This window comes from Somniosus microcephalus, chromosome 2, assembly GCF_052327205.1.
Source record: "Somniosus microcephalus isolate GS21.2 chromosome 2, FLI_Smic_1.0, whole genome shotgun sequence".
NCBI classification, from domain to species: Eukaryota; Metazoa; Chordata; class Chondrichthyes; order Squaliformes; family Somniosidae; genus Somniosus; species Somniosus microcephalus.
The window spans coordinates 323,053,640-323,068,044 of NC_140988.1; the positions used below are offsets into that span (position 1 = coordinate 323,053,640).

Sequence of the window (14,405 nt, forward strand, 5' to 3'; positions counted from 1 at the left end):
ACTAACTTTTGTAACTATCAAATATAAACCTTTTATAAACATATTATTGTCAAAATACTACTCTGACAATGTTGCTATTATGCTAACGAACAAAGATACTCACAGATATTGCGCTTGGCCTAACATATGAAATCAGATTACATTGGATTGTGAAACCCTTATGGAATCCTCCATTACTGCCAGGTTCTTCCTGGAATTCTACTTCCTGGGATTCTACTTCCTAGGATTCTGCTTCCTGGAATTCCACTTCCTGGGTTACACAGGAAGAAAGGTACGAAGGTCAAATGACCTCTCACAGGAAGAAAGGAACAAAGGTCAAATGACCTCTGCTTCATACAAACGCACTGCTAACACAATAACCACCACCAGAGGGTGCTACTGCATGTAAAAATGTCCAAAATGTCACATAATGTCCAGAACAAGAGACGTGGTTGCAAGGTGAACAAGGCTGGGAACTGAATATTCAGGGGTATTTGCCATTTTATAAGGATAGGCAGAAAGGAAAAGGAGGTGGTGTAGCTCCATTAATAGGGGTGAGATCAGTCCAGTATTGAGAAATGACATTGGCTTAGAAGATCAAGGTGTAGAATCAGTTTGGGTGGAGATAAGAAATAATAAGGGCAAGAAGTCACTGGTGGGAGTGGTCTACAGGCCCCCAAACAGTAACCATACTGTAGGACAGAGTGTAAATCAAAAAATAATAGAGGCTTGTAAGAAAGTTACGGCTATAATCATGGGAGGTTTTAATCTTCATATTGATTGGACAAGGCAAATTGGCAAAGGTAGACTTGAGGGAGAGTTCTTAAAGTGTATCCGGATGGTTTCTTGGAATAATACGTTGTGGAACCAACCAGGGAGCAGACTATTTTAGATCTGGTAATGTGTAACGAGGCTGGATTAATTAATGATCTTGAAGTGAAGGATCCTCTTGGGAAGAGTGATCATAGCATGGTAGAATTTCAAATACAGTTTGAGGGCGAGAAAGCTAGGTCTCAAACTAGTGTCCTGAACTTAAATAAAGGTAATTACAAAGCTTTGAAGGCAAACTTGGTTAAAGTGGACTGTGAAAATATATTACAGGGTAAGACTGTAGAAAAGCAGTGGCAAACATTTAAGGATATATTTCATAACTCTCAGCAAAGATATATCCCAGTGAGAAAGAGAAGGATGAACCATCTGTGGCTAATTAAGGAAGTAAAGGCTGGTATCAAATTGAAAGCAAAGGCTTACAATATTGCAAAGAATAGTGGAAGGCCAGATGATCGGGAAATTTTTAAAAACCAGCAAAGGACGACTAAAAAAATGATAGAGAGAAGATAACTTATGAGAGTAAGCTAGCAAGAAATATAAAAACAGACACTAAGAGCTTCTACAGGTATATAAAAAGGAAGAGAGTAGCTAAAGTAAATATTGATTCCCTAGAGGATGAGTCTGGGGAATTAATAATGGGAAACAGGGAAATGGCGGAGACTTTGAACAAATATTTTGTATCAGTCTTCACAGTAGAAGACACTAAAAGCATCCCAATAATGGATAATCAAGGGGCTATTGGGGTGGGGGTGGGGGAGGGGGAACTTAAAACAATCACCATCACTAGAGAAAAAGTACTAGGCAAACTAATGGGACTAAAGTTGGACAAGTCCTCTGGATCCAATGGCCTCCAATCGCGGGTCTTAAAAGAGGTGGCTGCAGAGATAGTGGATGCATTGGTTGTAATCTACCAAAATTCCCTGGATTCTGGAGAGGTCCCAGCGGACTGGAAAACCGCAAATGTAACGCCCCTATTTAAGAAAGGAGGGAGACAGAAAGCAGGTAACTATAGACCAGTTAGCCTAACATCTGTCATTGGGAAAATGCTAGAGTCCATCATTAAGGAAGTGGTAGCAGGACATTTAGAAAATCATAATATAATCAAGCAGAGTCAGCATGGTTTTATGAAAGGGAAATCATGTTTGACAAATTTGCTGGAATTCTTTGAGGATGTAACGAGCAGGGTGGATAAAGGGGAACCAGTAGATGTCGTGTATTTGGATTTCCAGAAGGCATTCGATGAGGTGCCACATAAAAGGTTACTACACAAGATAAGAGCTCACGGGGTTGGCGGTAATATATTAGCATGGATAGAGGATTGGCTAACTAACAGAAAACAGAGAGTCAGGATAAATGGGTCATTTTCAGGTTGGCAAACTGTAACTAGTGGGGTGCCGCAGGGATCAGTGCTGGGTCTCAACTATTTACAATCTATATTAATGACTTGGATGGAGGGACTGTGTGTAATGTAGCCAAATTTGCTGATGATACAAAGATAGGTGGGAAAGCAAATTGTGTGGAGGACACAAAGAATCTCCAAAGGGATATAGATAGGCTAAGTGAGTGGGCAAAAATCTGGCAGATGGATTATAATGTGGGAAAATGCGAGGTTATCCACTTTGGTAGGAAAAATAAAAAAGCAAATTATTATTTAAATGGGGAGAGATTACAAAATGCTGAGGTACAGAGGGATCTGGGGGTCTTTGTACATGAATCACAAAAAGTTGGCATGTAGGTACAGCAAATAATTAGGAAGGCAAATGGAATGTTGGCCTTTATTGCAAAGGGAATGGAGTATAAAAGTAGGGAAGTCCTGTTACAACTGTACAGGGCGTTGGTGAGACCACACCTGCAGTACTGCGTACAGTTTTGGTCTCCTTATTTAAGAAAGGATATACTTGCATTGGAGGCAGTTCAGAGAAGGTTCACAAGATTGATTCTGGAGATGAAGGGGTTGTCTTATGAAGAAAGGTTGAGCAGGTTGGGCCTATACTCATTGGAGTTTAGAAGAATGAGAGGTGATCTTATTGAAACATAAGATTGTGAAGGGGCTTGACAGAGTAGATGCAGAGAGGATGTTTCCCCTCGTGGGGAATCTAGAACTAGGGGGCACCCATTTAAAATAGAAATGAGGAGGAATTTCTTCTCTCAAGAGGGTCGTGAATCTTTGGAATTCTCTTCCCCAGAGAGCTGTGGAAGCTGGGTCATTGAATATATTTAAGGTGGAGATAGACATATTTTTGAATGGTAAGGGAGTCAAGGGTTATGGGGAGCAGGCAAGGAGTTGAGTTGAGGCCAAGATCAGATCAGTCATGATCTTATTGAATGGCGGAGCAGGCTCAAGGGGCCAAATGACCAACTCCTGCTCCTACGTCTTATAAGGTGAATGCTGTATACAGTGTGTACTTAGAATGGGTTATGAGCCATTAATGAATGAATTATGCTTATAAGTTATTCTCGGCTAGGTCATCCACCGCATCCTCATACGGGTTCAAGATACTTTGAACCACTGTCCTTTGTATGTGTGTACTTCAATTACTGGAAACTCAGCCTCACCACAATCATTTTGAAATAATTTTAGTGAAATAACATACCTAAATAGAAATCTTGAGGAAGCAGTATGAGGGAAGCAAAAGATGGATATGTTGAGTGGGACCTCTGTATGTAGAGGTTGAAATTCTACTTAAGAATGAGGATGATCATACCAAACGTAACTAACCTAACATTCTTCATTCACTCATACTCCACACACAGTAGCAGCATACCATCATAGTGTAGAACTTTGCCAGTGGGTTTGCAAAGTCCAAAGATGTGCGGGTTAGGTTGATTGGCTATGATAAATTGACCCTTAGTGTTAGGGGGGTTAAATACGTGGGGTTACAGGGATAAGGTGGGATATGTGTTGGTGTAGGGGTTACGGGGATCGGGTGGGATATGTGTCGGTGCAGGCTCGATGGGCTGAAATGGCCTCTATCTGCACTGTGGGGTTTCTGTGATTCTGTGAACTACATTTTCAGGGCAGCTTGATCTCAGTTACATCAAAGTGCTCATCATAATGGTCTGCCAAATTAAGTGCATATGTGCTGCTGTTGGCTGCTGTTTTACAAATAGCCTCAAGATAAGTTAGCATCATTGACTCTTTAAGTAAATAAAACTCAAACAATCTTGGGCAAGAATGAGAAGGAAAAGATTTCCTCCATACACTAGTGCTGCAAAACTGAAAGTGCAATCTTTATCAACAGCTTTACAATTTTGTTACATACAATGCAGAGAAAATCTTTCCCCAAAATGTGTGCTTTGTCTATATATCATGCAAAATAAGGAGAATCTATTATTCTGGTGTATGGCTCACCAACAACAAGTTGCATTTATACACTGTCTTTAATGTAGTAAAACACCCCAAGGCTCTTCACAGGAGTGTTATCAAAGTGTGACACCAAGCCACATAAGGAGATAGTCGGACAGGTGACCAAAAGCTTGGTGAAAGAGGTTGATTTTAAGGAGCTGCTTAAAGGAAGAGAGCAAGCTAGAGAGGCAGAGAGATTTACTGAGGGAACTCCAGAGCTTAGGGCCTAGGCAGCTTTCATACTAACATGTGTGCCAAACGGATGGGTGTTTTGAGTGAAAAAGAGCTTCAACTCAAAGTAACCGATAATGATAGTAGTCAAAAATACAACCGCTTATATAACTTAATTTAAAGAAGGGCCTCCCTCTTTACCTATCGCAGCATTCCCATTCCCAATTAATAAATAAACTGTTAATGTAACAAGAGAATTTAACAGCGTGCTGTGTGCATTTTCTCCAAGGAATGCAGTAGAAAAACAGAAAAGATTTGTTTTGAGTGATCAATTGATATCATGCATTGTTTCTGAGTGCCTTTGATAGGTAATTACACTTTGTTATGGATATCAGATGCCATGGTAACTATTATGGAAAGGCTAAGTGACTGCCAGAGCTAATATTCAGTCATTATCATGATCCTATAAAGAAAGTTCTAGTCCTCTACTTGTGGAGGAAGAATCAAATAAAACTGCTATGTAGTTATATAGCCCCCAGAAGTGAACAGTTTGTGTAGGACTGGCTCCGAGGTGGTACCAGGAAGTTTTGTTCCACTGACAACACAAATGGAGACTGCTTCCCATAGCACTGTAGATCCAATATCATCAATGCCTACTGGTATCCAACTTCATAATACTTAGAATATGACAATTGAAAATAACATCCTTTCTCTTTGATATTGTACATGTCTGCAGCTCAGGAAATAATTAGGCACTCAATACCTCCCAAAATAGAAAAAGTAGTAGAACATGTTTATTGCCAGTTATTACCAAGTAACCTCTTGAACTCTGACATGTTGCTCAGTGCAGCGTTAAAATAATGTTCAACAATATTAAAATACTTAGAAGTGCATGAAATGTAGTCTGTTACAGAATTAGGAGTATGCTGTTACCATTTGTTGGAGGAACTTTTGATTAAAACTGGCATGGCAATAGGAAGCAAAAGGTAATGCAAAACTGAAAAAGCAGAGTCTGGGAGGGCAGCAACTAGTGTAGTTCTGTTTTCCTCTACGCTCTTCACAACTATTCATAAATAACTTGGAACAAAGTACTTTACCAGTAATATAGGAAATCGATGAGGCCATTACCATCCTCTCTTACAATGCAAAAAAATGGCTCAAGGAGATAAATAAAAACTCTTTGCAGATTATCTCTATGTTAAGTACAGGACAGGTGAGAAACATTTTTCACAACTTGGAGGAAAGGATAGTGTTTCACTTTCTATATAGTTAACCTAATCTTCTCAAGGCTGACTGGGACAATGCACTGTATATGCATTATGCTACATAAAATCAAACTTTATTTCTATATAAATATACATAAAGAAAAAACGACAGCAACTAAACAATGTCTTCAGGTGACTCTTAATTGTAGGGGGCAATGCACAACCATCAGACCTTGGTTAGACTGCGTGCTGTGCCTCACACACTGCAGAGTTCCACTCCCTGGACAGTTCATTTTTATGTTAGAGAGCATGGTAGGAGCTTGGTCTCTATTCCAACACTGAAATTAATCAAAACAAAGTTTATAAGCTGTCCAGGCAGGCATTGGAAATTCCATTTGTCTCAGTGTCAGCTTGGCTCAATTGGTAGTACTCTAAGCTCTGAGTCAGAAGTTGTAGGTTCAAGTCTCACTCCAAGACTTGTAAACATATTGTAGGGAATACAGGTGCCATCCTTCCAATAAAACACTAAACTGAGGACCTGTATGCCTATTCAGGTGGATGTTCAAGATCCATGACACTATTCGCGGTGTCCTAGCCATCATTTCTCCCATATCCATCTCCATCAAAATCAAATCATTTTTCTCATCATTGCTGTTTGTAGGAATTTGTGCACAAAATGGCTGCCACATTCATCTGCATGGCAACAGTGATTACACTTCAAAGTAATCAGTGTGTGAAACACTTTGGAACATCTCGAGAGATGTGATGAGGTGCTATTTAAATGCATGCTATTTCTTTTGAAATGTGGTTTTGCAGTGTGCTGGACCTCTAATGTATAAACACTATAAGTAGATGCTTGAGTTGCCCTACCAATTTTGCAATGATACGATCCAAAACAGTTTTGGGTCAACAAAAGAGTAGTACAGGTAGACTATCCTTTATCCGAACTTCCGAAAACCGAAAACCTCTCAAAACCGAATTTTTTTTCGTTCAGCGTAAGTCGTGCGCACGACATGACCAGAGTGGCGCACGACTTACGCGGAGCAGGGCAGAGGGTCACAGAGTTCCCTCCTGGGTAGGAGATTGCAGGCTGAGCCGGGCAGTGTGAAGGAGGTACCGGGAGAGTGAACCCAACAATACAGCGGCCCATCCGATAGCTGCAGCGGCCCGTCCGATATTCTTTTCTCCCCCCCCCCCCCCGCCCCCTCACCCGACCCGACCCCCGACCAATATTCTTTTCTCTCCCCCCCCCCCCCGACCCGACCCGAACCGCGGCCCGTCCGATATTCTTTTCTCCCCCCCCCCGACCTGAACTGCGGCCCGTCCGATATTCTTTTCTTCCCCCCACCCCCCCCCCGACCCCCGACCTGATTTGCGGGCCAGCTTAGTAGGAGTCAGCCGATATCCGGCTTTCCAGAGAAGCAGGAAGGGGAATGAGACACGGAACAGTCGCAAGAGGTAGCCTGAACTTTTAAAATTTATATTAAATACAAATTTCCCAGTCTTATAATAATACCTTCTGAAATCCGAAAAATTCCGAAAACCGAAACTCAGCTGGTCCCAAGGCTTTCGGATAAGGGATAGTGTACCTGTAGTATAATGACATGATCTACAAAACTTAAAAAACAGTTGCTTAAAAAAAAATCAAGATCTTGGGCCAGTTATACCAGCGATTTTAAATTTGCAACTCCCAACATAAAAGGAATCTTATGAAACCTGAATACTTACAAGTGTGTCTAGCCAGGGAATAATTGGAGCCTCCACTGGTCAGTCCGAAGCCCTCTGGGACCTGATTGGTGTTACGAGTCCTAGTTGGCAGCTTTGGAGGTTCAATCTCAGCACCAAATTCTGCTCCAATGACACCCAGAAGGACAATGGCTGTAGCCTGCTTACGGCGCTCCTCGTAAGATGACGACAATTTCTTCATATGTACAAGAAAACCTGGCAAACAGCCTAAAATACAAGCCAAAGAAAATTATAAGTATGTTAATCAAAATATCATGTGGCACTAATCCCAATGTAAAATGTGCAGGAATTCCCTTAAAAGAGAGGTTCCACTCTCAGATGTTCTTCCTTTTGAAGGGATATTTTTTCTCTGATTTACATTGGAGCATTCTCCAGTTACAAACTTTCAGGCTACAAATATTGCTGGATAGGGACAATCATCAGCATGATGCACACAAAGCTTGACAAAGAATTGCGATTGACTGTTAACATTCTCTTATTTATTTGTTTCTACTGATTTTTTTTCAAAGTTTTTTTTTTACAACAGTGGACGCTGATGACAAGAGAACTACTCATCTGAAAGAACACAATTACCAAAGCATGCAAGGTTAAGGGTCAACTCCATCAATGCCATTTGAGTTCCTACACACAATTGGGCTAACTGTCACCTCACCAGCACTCACTATTTACACAAAGCTACTGTAAAGTAAGGAAACATAGATAAATCACAATTCTTTGTAACTGATTTGTAAATGGGCTCTGCTCTGCCCCGGATGGGCCCAGTACCTCAACATAGCTCCATTAAGTTCCCGGGCCTGAAAGGGGAATTGAGTCCTGATCTAAAACATAGGAGGAAGTCTCCTTTGTTGGCAGAGAATCTTCAGCCCTCATCCCTTTAATCTAAGGTTCTTTTTCATTTCTTCCCAAATGTAATAGCAGAGCCTCCCCTTTTACTTATATAAAATGCCAGTATCTGCACATTCATATTCTTAAGGAGTGTGCTTACCCAGTTGAAGTATGTAGCTGGCTCCCCAGCTGATACTGGAATTGTGCCAATAATCTAAGAATTTACAAAGCAATTCTTTTTGAAAACGAGCAGAGTAACACCGAATCTACCTCATCAAGGCTGCTACTTTGCACTTGTGGAATAAACAACGTGCATTTATATAGCGTATCTAACATAGAAAAACATCTCAAGGTGTAAACAGAATGCAGGTGTAGATCCAACCACCTGCACCACATTTCCAATTCATGTCATACAACAACAAATGCAATACCCTCATCAATGAGGATAAATTAAATATACATTTCAAGAAATAGGTTTCTCCATGTGGAGTTCCTAAAACCATTAAGCCCCCCTAATGCAGACCTATTTAAAGCTAATAGCTTAGAAGTTGCTATAGTGAAATTACTAGATGAATGCTCAACATTCTGTTATTTTAGCAGAAGCATTAAGCCTGCATTAAAATAATGGAAAATGAATGCAATATGAATGTGTTAAGTGCTCTCTGCTACTAGTGCTAACAATCATTTTCAGGCTTATATCACATCATGGGGCCCATAACTCACTCACAATATTTTGACCAAGTATTTTGACAAATTATGCGCACTAAAGATACTCAATAGACAGAAAAATGTCATGTCATGTTAACAAGACTAGCCCAAACCTTCCATCTTAGAGGAAGTCTTGAAAAGACATACACAGATAATAGATATATTCTGTATCATGTAGATTTACACTTTACTCCTCTGAAAATACTACAGCCTTTCTGATATGTGTACAAGGAGATGAAAGGATTAAATAAACGCTTTCTTCATACAGCTGAGCAGTCCAGTTTATCAGAGTTTGAACCTGCAGCCTTTCTAATTCATGATTAATCAAAATCTAGATTCTCCTTTTTTTATTCGATTATGGGATGTGGGCGTCGCTGGCAAGGACAGCATTTATTGCCCTTGAGAAGGTGGTGGTGAGGCGCCTTCTTGAACCGCTGCAGTCCGTGTGGTGAAGGTACTTCCGCAGTGCTGTTAGGGAGGGAGTTCCAGGATTTGGACCCAGCGACCATGAAGGAGCGGCGATATACTTCTAAATCAGGATGGTGGTGTGACTTGGAATGGAACTTGGAGGTGGTGGTGTTCCCATGCGCCTGCTGCCCTTGTCCTTCTAGGTGAAAGAGGTTGCCGGTTTGGGATGTGCTGCCGCAAATGCATTGGCGAGTTGCTGCAGTGCATCTTGTAGATGGTACACACTGCAGCCACGGTACGCCAGTGGTGGAGGGAGTGAATGTTTAAGGTGGTGGATCGGTTGCCAATCAAGTGGGCTGCTTTGACCTGGACGGTGTCGAGCTTCTTGAGTGTTGTTGGAGCTGCACTCATCCAGGCAAGTGGAGAGTATTCCATCACACTCCTTACTTGTGCCTTCTGGATGGTGGAAAAGCTTTGGGGAGTCAGGAGGTGAGACACTCGCCGCAGAATACCTAGCCTCTGACCTGCTCTTATTGCCACAGTATTTATGTGGCTGGTCCAGTTAAGTTTCTGGTCAATGGTGACCCCCAGGATGTTGATGGTGGGGGATTTGGCGATGGTAATGCCGTTGAATGTCAAGGGGCAGTGGTTAGACTCTCGCTTGTTGGAGATAGTCATTGCCTGGCACTTTGTGGCGCCAATGTTACTTGCCACTTATCAGCCCAAGCCTGAACGTCGTTCAGGTCTTGTTGCATGTGGGCATGGACTGCTTCATTATCTGTGGAGTTGTGAATGGCGCTGAACACTGTGCAATCATCAGCGAACATTCCCGTTTCTGACCTTATGTTGGAGGGAAGGTCATTGATGAAACAGCTGAAGATGGTTGGGCCTAGGACACTGCCCTGAGGAACACCTTCAGCAATGTCCTGGGGCTGTGATGATTGACCTTCAACTACCACAACCATCTTCCTTTATGCTAGATATGACTCCAGCCAGTGGAGAGTTTTCCCCCCGATTCCCATTGACTTCAGCTTTACTAGGGCTCCTTGATGCCACACTCGGTCAAATGCTGCCTTGATGTCAAGGGCAGTTACTCTCACCTCACATCTGGAATTCAGCTCCTTTGTCCATGTTTAGACCAAGGGTGTAATTAGGTCAGGAGCCGAGTGGTGTTGGCGGAACCGAAACTGGGCATCAGTGAGCAGGTTATTGGTGATTAAGTGCCACTTGATAGCACAGTTAATGACATCTTCCATCACTTTGCTGATGATTGAGAGTAGACTGATGGAGCGGTAATTGGCCAGATTGGGTTTGTCCTGCTTTTTGTGGACAGGACATACCTGGGCAGTTTTCCACATTGTCGGATAGATGCCAGTGTTGTAGCAGTGCTGGAGCAGCTTGGCTAGAGGCGCGGCTAGTTCTGGAGCACAAGTCTTCAGCATGATAGCCGGGATGCTGTCAGGGCCCATAGCCTTTGCTGTATCCAATGCGCTCAACCATTTCTTGATACCACGTGGAGTGAATCGAATTGGCTGAAGACTGGCTTTCTGGGATGGTGGGGACCTCAGGAGTAGGCCGATATGTATCATACACTCGGCACTTCAGGCTGAAGATGGTTGCAAGCGCTTCAGCCTTGTCTTTTGCAGTGACGCGCTGGGCTCCACCATCATTGAGGATGGGGATATTCATGGAGTCTCCTCTTCCCGTTAGTTGTTTAATGGTCCACCACCATTCACGACTGGATGTGGCAGGACTGCAGAGCTTTGATCTGATCCGTTGATTGTGAGATCGCTTAGCCCTATAGCATGCTGCTTCTGCTTTTTAGCATCCAGTGTTGCAGCTTCTCCAGGTTGGCACCTCATTTTTAGGTACGCCTGGTGCTGCTCCTGGCATGCTCTTCTACACTCCTTATTGAACCAGGGTTGGTCCCCTGGCTTGATGGTAATAGTAGCGTGAGGGATATGCCGGGCACATGAGGTTACAGTTTGTGGTGGAATACAATTCTGCTGCTGCTGATAGCCCACAGCGCCTCATGGATGCCTAGTTTTGAGCTGCTAGATCTGTTCTGCATTGATCTCATTTAGCATGGTGGTAGTGCCACACAACACAATGGAGGGTGTCCTCAGTGTGAAGACAGGACTTTGTCTCCACAATGACTGTGCGGTGGTCACTGCTACCAATACTGTCATGGACAAATGCATCTGTGACAGGTAGATTGGTGAGAACGAGGTCAAGTAGGTTTTTCTTCCCTCGTGTTTGTTCTCTCACCACCTGTCACAGGCCCAGACTGGCAGCTATGTCCTTCAGGACTCAGCCAGCTCGGTCAATAGTGCTACCAAGCCACTCTTGGTGATGGACATTGAAGTCCCCCACCCAGAGTACCTTCTGTGCCCTTGCTACTCTCGGTGCTTCTTCCAAGTGGTGTTCAACATGGAGGAGTACAGCTTCATCAGCTGAGGGAGGGCGGTAGATGGTAATCAGGAGGTTTCCTTGCCCATGTCGTAGCTGGTGCCGAAGTTGATGCCAGGTGGTCTGTCCGGTTTCATTCTGATTATTGTGTTTCGTAGCGGTTTTGTTACACCGGAGTGCCTTGCTACGCCATTTCAGAGGACAGTTAAGAGTCAACCACAGTGCTGTGGGTCTGGAGTCACATATAGGCCAGACCAGGTAAGGACAGCAGATTTCCTTCCCTAAAGGACATTAGTGAACCAGATGGGTTTTTACGACAATCCGATAGTTTCATGGTCACCATTACTGATACTAGCTTTTTATTCCAGATTTATTTAATTAACTGAATTTAAATTCCACAGCTGCCGTGGTGGGATTTAAACTCACGTCTCTGGGTCATTAGTCCAGGCCTCTGGATTACTAGCCCAGTGACATTACCACCATGCTACCATTCCCATGCATGACCAAAAGTCACAAACATCTCAAAAAAGGGTGTAAGGATAAACGCAGCAACTACAGGCCAGACAGTTTAACCTCGGCAGTGGGGAGGCTTTTGGAAACGATAATCAGGGATAAAGTTAACCGTCACTTGGACAAGTGTGGATTCATCAAGGAAAGCCAGCCTGGATTTGTTAAAGGCAAATCGTGTTTAACTAACTTGATCGAGTTTTTTGATGAGGTAACAGAGAGGGTTGATGAGGTAACAGAGAGGGTTGATGAGGGCAATGCGGTTGACGTGGTGTATATGTACATCCAAAATGCGTTTGATCAAGTGCCACGTAATCGGCTTGCCAGCAAAGCTGAAGCCCATGGAATAAAAGGGACAGTGGCAGCATGGATACAAAATTGGTAAAGTGACAGGAAACAGAGAGTACTGGTGAATGGTTGTTTTTCAGACCGGAGGATAGTATACAATGGTGTTCCCCAAGGGGTCGGCACTGGGACCACTGCTTTTCTTGGAATTGGACTTGGGAGTACAGGACACAATTTCAAAATTTGCAGATGACACAAAACTTGGAAGTATAGTGAACAGTGAGGAGAATAGTGATAGACTTCAAGAAGACAGAAGACAGGCTGGTGAAATGGGCGGACACATGGCAGCTGAAATTTAATGCAGAAAAGTGCGAAGTGATACATTTTGGCAGGAAGAATGAGGAGAGGCAATATAAACTAAAGGGTACAATTCTAAAGGGGGTGCATGAGCAGAGAAACCTGGAGGTATATGTGCACAAATCGTTGAAGGTGGCAGGGCAGGTTGAGACAGCGGTTAAAAAAGCATACGGGATACTGGGCTTCATAAATAGAGGCATAGAGTACAAAGGCAAGGAAGTTATGATGAACCTTTATAAAACACTGGTTCGGCCACAACTCGAATATTGTGTCCAATTCTGGGGACCACACGTTAGGAAGGATGACAGAGTCATAACAGCACAGAAGGAGGCCATTCGGCCCATCGAGTCCGTGCCGGCTCTCTGTAGAGCAATCGAGTCAGTCCCATTCCCCTTGCTCTATCTCCGTAGCCCTGCAAGTTTATTTCCCTCAAGTGCCCATCCAGTCTCCCCTTGAAAACATGGAGTGTGTCTGCTTCCACTACTTCCGTTCTCACCACTCGCTGCGTAAAAAAGATTTTCCTCACATTCCCCCTGTATCTCTTGCCCAAAACCTTAAATCTGTGTCCCCTAGTCATTGTAGCATCAGCTAGTGGGAACAGCCTTTCCTCGTCTAGCCTATCCAAACCCGTCATAATCTTGTACACCTCTATCAAAATCGCCCCTCAACCTCCTTTGCTCCAATGAAAACAAATCCAGCTTCTCCAACCTGTCCTTGTAACTAAGATCCCCCATCCCCAGAACCATTCTGGTAAATCTCCTCTGCATCCTCTCAAGGTCCTTCACATCCTTCCTAAAGTGTGGTGACTAGAACTGGACACAATACTCCAGTTGTAGCCTAACCAGTGCTTTATAAAGGTTCAGCATAACTTCTCTACTTTTGTACTCAATACCTCTATTTATGAAGCCCAAGATCCCATATGCTTTGCTAACCACTCTCTCAATATGTCCTGCCACCTTCAAGGACCTAGGCACATTAACTCCCAGGTCCCTCTGCCCCTGCACACTCTTTAAAACTGTACCATTAAGTGCATATTGCCTCTCCCTGTTCCTTCTGCCAAAATGCATCACCTCACACTTCTCTGTATTAAATTCCATCTGCCACTTATCTGCCCATTCTGCTAGCCTTTCTATGTCCTGTTGCAGTCGATTGGTATCATCACTGTTTGCCACACCCCCAAGTTTGGTGTCATCGGCAATTTTTTTTTTTTTATTCATTGATGGGATGTGGGCGTCGCTGGCTGGCTAGGCCTGCATTTAGTGCCCATCCCTAATTGTCCTTGAGAAGATGGTGGTGAGCCGCCTTCTTGAACCGCTGCAGTCCATAGGGTGTAGGTACACCCACAATGCTGTTAGGAAGGGAGTTCCAGGATTTTGGCCCAGCGACAGTGAAGGAACAGCGATACAGGTCCAAGTCAGGATGGTGTGTGGCTTGGAGGGGAACTTGTAGGTGGTGATGTTCCCATGCATCTGCTGCCCTTGTCCTTCTAAGTGGTAGAGGTCGCGGGTTTGGAAGGTGCTTTGGCGAGTTGCTGCAGTGCATCTTGTAGATGGTACACACTGCAGCTACAGTGTGCCGGTGGTGGAGGGAGTGAATGTTGAAGGTGGATGGAGTGCCAATCAAGCGGG

General features: G+C 43.5%; 1 protein-coding gene across 7 annotated transcripts in view; it reads right to left on the reverse strand.

Moving 5' to 3' along the window:
• Nucleotides 1-14,405, reverse strand: part of wdr7 (WD repeat domain 7) — an 836,682-nt gene that overhangs the window by 306,122 nt on the left and 516,155 nt on the right. For all 7 annotated transcript variants that reach the window (XR_015074758.1, XM_085974490.1, XM_085974481.1 and 4 more), the window contains one exon: nucleotides 7,261-7,485. Coding sequence is in view for 6 of the 7 variants with exons in the window: in XM_085974490.1 (XP_085830616.1) it covers nucleotides 7,261-7,485 (225 nt within the window). In the remaining variant the exon portion in view is untranslated. The remainder of the gene's footprint in view (nucleotides 1-7,260; nucleotides 7,486-14,405) is intronic.